At 47.9% G+C, this 4,234-nt stretch overlaps 1 protein-coding gene across 1 annotated transcript; it reads right to left on the minus strand.

Annotated features, from left to right (window-relative positions):
• Window positions 1–3,492: 3,492 nt before the first annotated feature.
• LOC147480748 (uncharacterized) lies at window positions 3,493–3,927 on the minus strand. The gene has a single exon (XM_086578739.1). It carries the CDS (start codon window positions 3,925–3,927, stop codon window positions 3,493–3,495), a length of 435 nt encoding a protein of 144 aa, XP_086434865.1.
• Between the last annotated feature and the right edge of the window lie 307 nt (window positions 3,928–4,234).

The following is a 4,234-nucleotide window of genomic DNA, read 5'->3' on the forward strand; positions in this document are numbered from 1 at the left end:
GAAACCGTATCAAGCAACTCGGTTGCCCCCCAGTTAAAGTGGGACCTCATCATCCATGGGCAATTTCTCTACACCCTTGCAATTAACAACGCAGCAAACAAATAGGCAAAATGATACTCTATTCATTGATAAATTTTATACTCTAAACATTATAATAAAATGTCGCTACATCACTAGAGGCGCTGCCTTGGCCATTGATTCCCCACACATTACATGTTGTCACTCATGGAAACTTTTTAACATTATGATGTTCCAAGGCCTCGCTGATATCCTTTTCCCCGAGGCGTCTGCGGCGATATGTTCCTCTCAAACCCCCTTTCTGCCACGGTATAGGGTCCCTCCTAGTTAGGCCCTAACTTTCCGTCCACCTCCTTTCTAGTTAGCGGTGTCACTCTCCTCAAAACGCGATCCCCACCCCAAACTGCCGTTGGCCTCACTCTCTTGTCATATTGTCTTTGCAATCTTCTATGATATTCCTCCAATCGGATCGCGGGCTGTGTCTCTCCTCTCCCCACGAGATTCAAATCCGGTCAATACCATATCATTGATCCCTCCTCCACCGCTCTTGTCGGGTTGTGGCTGCCACCATCTCTACCGGAATCATTTGCTTCTACCCCATATGCCATGGCAAATGGCGACTCATGAGTGGATGTTAAGCGGTGTAGTTGATATGCCCACAACACATGATTTAACTTCGTCCGCCCATGAACCGCTTTTATCCTCCGTTTTTCTTCAGATTATCCATGATTGTCTTGTTGGAGGATTACGCTTCGCCCATTTCATGCCGGGTTATAAGGAGCTGCGAATCCTTGTTTTACTTTGAACGCTGGAGGAATTCTTCGCACCTTCCCACCCGTGAACCGAGTCCCATTATCGGCAATTATGGTATGTGGCAACCCGAACCGGCATATTATATTTTCCCCAAGGAATTTCTTCACTTGTTCCTCTTTGATCTGTTGGAGTGCCACCCCTCTACCCACTTGGTAAAATAATCGATCGCTGCTAGCATATACCTCCGTTTGCCAGCGCCATCGGTAGCGGTCCTACAATATCCGATTACCCACATCATCGAATGGCCAAGGACTATATACCTTGTGCAAAAGGCTCGTGGTGCATGTATCGATGGTGCAAATCTCGGCATTTCTCGCACCTCTTAGCATACTCGTTAAACTTCTCTCTTCAGGTGTGGCCAGAAATACCCACAGGACAACACCCGATCTTGGCTGTCGTTCTTCCGGGAATGGCTCCCACGATCCCCTCGCGAACTTCTGCTAAGATCTCTTTTCACCGACGCGAAGCTAAACATCTCAACAACGGTCGGCGGCGTTCGTCTGGCAGGTCTCCCTTCCATTAAAATGTATCTTTGGGATACTTTGCTCTATTCTCCTTTCGCTCTCATCTATCCTCGATCTCTCCCCCGATAAGAAATTTTTTATGGGCTCTATCCACCACTCTCTTCCCTTCATGGTCCTCCTACCTCGGCATTCCGGAGGTACTTGGCTTGCTTAACACCCTGACCTTAATTGATGCGCCCTCGGACCCAGGCTTACAGCGTTACATATGCCAACGTCGACATGTCTATTTTCACCGCGTCCTAAATGACGAACCGGATTTTGCCAAACTCAAAGCGCTTTCCCTCAAAATACCTCGGGTACTTTGCCATCCACAGGGCATCGGGCAGCGAATTCTCCATTCATCGACAAATTACCAAGTTGGAATCGAGAATACAAGTCGACTCCTTCACTCCCGGATCCGACTAAATCTAGCCACTATCACCGCTTCATACTCGATTCATTGTTTGGTCTGCGAAACCCAACTTCATCGATAATTCAAGTCGATTATTCTCCCGGGTGACTACCACCAATCCCGTTTCTTGTGTCCGTTCCGGACCATGGTCTACCACCATCCATTTCTCATGTCCTGGATTAACACATCCTGCCGATCTCTCCCTCCTGCTCCATGATCATATTGTCCCCCCAAGTTGGGTCTTCGGCGGGGAACTCTGCCATAGCTTGTGCTTTTTCCGATGTCCGGATTTGGAATTCAATGTCATATGCACTCAACAGCACGGCCCATTTCAGCATTCTCCCTGATTTGTCCGCCTTTAACGCCTGTTTAAGAGGCAAGTTGGTCACCATAACCACAGAATGAGCATCGAAGTACGACTTCAATTTTAACGCAGAAAACACCAAGGCCAATGCAAATTTCTCAATTTTGCTGTATCTGGTCTCTGCGTCTAACATTGTTTTGCTCTGGAAATACACCGGCCTCTCTGCCTTGTCCACCACCCTTATTAACACAGAACAAATAGCATATTCTGACACCCCCAAGTACAAATACAGCTTTTCCCCTTGCCCCGATCGCGACAAAATAGGAGCCTTTCCCAAATAAATCTTCAACTCTTGGAAAGCTCGTTCGCATGCCTCGGTCCACTGAAAGTCAGTTGTTTTTCTCAAGAGTAGGTACAACGGTCTACACTTGTCTGACGACTTGGAAATGAACCGGTTGAGGGCCGCAATTCTTCCCGCAAGCATCTGAACCTCCTTCACATTTTGGGGCGATTGCATTTCCACCAACGATCTAATCTGGTCCGGGTTAGCTTCTATTCCGCGGTATGTGACAATATATCCCAAAAACTTTCCAGAAGTCACCCCAAATGTGCACTTCTCAGGGTTCAACCTCAGCCTATATTTTCGCAATATCGCGAAGGTTTCTTTCAATCCCCCCAGATGTTCCTCCTCAGTCATGCTTTTCTCTACCATATCATCTATGTATATTTCCATACTCCTCTGGATTTTGCATTCAAACATCTTCTCCCCCTACCCTTTGAAAAGTTGCCCCCTCGCATTCTTCGACCCCGGAAGGCATTCCGTGTAACAATACACTCCTCCCTCGACAATGAACGCGGTCTTCACCTGGTGCGGGCGTACATTTACCACCGGTTATACCCCATGGAGGCGTCCATGAATGAGAAAATTTGAACTTCGGCCGTTCGGTCCACCGCCTAGTCTATCCGGCATGATAACAGTCTTTCGAGACACTTCTGGTTGACATCGGTAAAATCAATACACATTCTTACCTTCCCATTTTTTCTTGAGTACCGGCGACGATGTTCGAAAGCCATTCGATGGCCCGACACTTTCGGGATGATTCCTGCGCTTTCAATCTTTGCACTTCCTCTCTTATCCCTTCTGCATACTGCGGTCTTATTCCTCTCATTTTTTGTCGGACGGGTTTGGCCTCTTCTCTCATGTGCAGCCTATGACACGCAAACTCAGGATCCAATCCAATCAAGTCCTCAATCGACCACGCAAAAACATCACTGTTCTCTGTTAACAAATCAACTAACTTTGTCTTCCAACTCTCCGGCCACTCGGCCCCAACAGACACCAGTTTCTCCTCTTCCCTCTCACCCAGATTCACGGTCGCAGTCTCGTCCAAGGTTTTTCCTCCCACAGGCCCATCTCCCTTAGCCATCGCAGTCAGTAATTGCTATGCTGGGGACTCGCCCTCCCCTTCCACTTCCTTCTCTGGTGCGCGGGTCAATTCTTTAACCACCACCTGGTGAATATTTTGAGCCGCGACCTGGTTCCCTCTTATTTCATATGTTCCCCCATTAGTCGGAAAGCAGATCACCTGGTAGTATGTGGATGGAATCGCTTTCATTTCGTGGATCCATCTTCTCCCCAAAATTGCATTGTACTGTGAAGCGGCGTCCACTATCATGAAACGAGTGAATACTGTCACCGGTCCCGCCGTTACAGGTAACAATAATTCCCCCATGGGCTCGGTTCTGCTGCCATTAAATCCAAACAAATTTGTTCTTGGGGGCTTCATCTGCCTCTGTTCGATGCACATTTCCTCCATCGCGCCTTTAAATAGCAAATCTACTGAACTCCCACAATCTATCAAAACCCTCTTCACCATATAATTACCCACTGCTACCGTAATCACCAATGCATCGAGGCAGAGGCGCTTCCTTCGCCTCCATCCTTCGGGTGAACTCTATCCTTCCGTCTCCTAGGGTGTTCCCTGGCACCGGTCGCGGAACACACGAAACCTCATTTATCTGCTGTAAGCTGGCAGTCCTCCGTACCTTATCCCTGTGTGCATTCCTCCCCATTGTCTCCCCACTATATATGACATTGATTGTTCCTAATATTCTGGCCACGGCTGGTGCTCTATCCACTGGGTGTATCTCCTTGATAAATTCCCTTAACAATCCTTTCTCTAA

This window comes from Coptis chinensis, chromosome 8 (assembly GCF_015680905.1).
Source record: "Coptis chinensis isolate HL-2020 chromosome 8, ASM1568090v1, whole genome shotgun sequence".
NCBI lineage: Eukaryota > Viridiplantae > Streptophyta > Magnoliopsida > Ranunculales > Ranunculaceae > Coptis > Coptis chinensis.

Excerpts from the sequence above, each read along its gene's own strand:
- LOC147480748 (XM_086578739.1), bottom strand. The coding sequence starts at position 3,927 with ATGGTGAAGAGGGTTTTGATAGATTGTGGGAGTTCAGTAGATTTGCTA.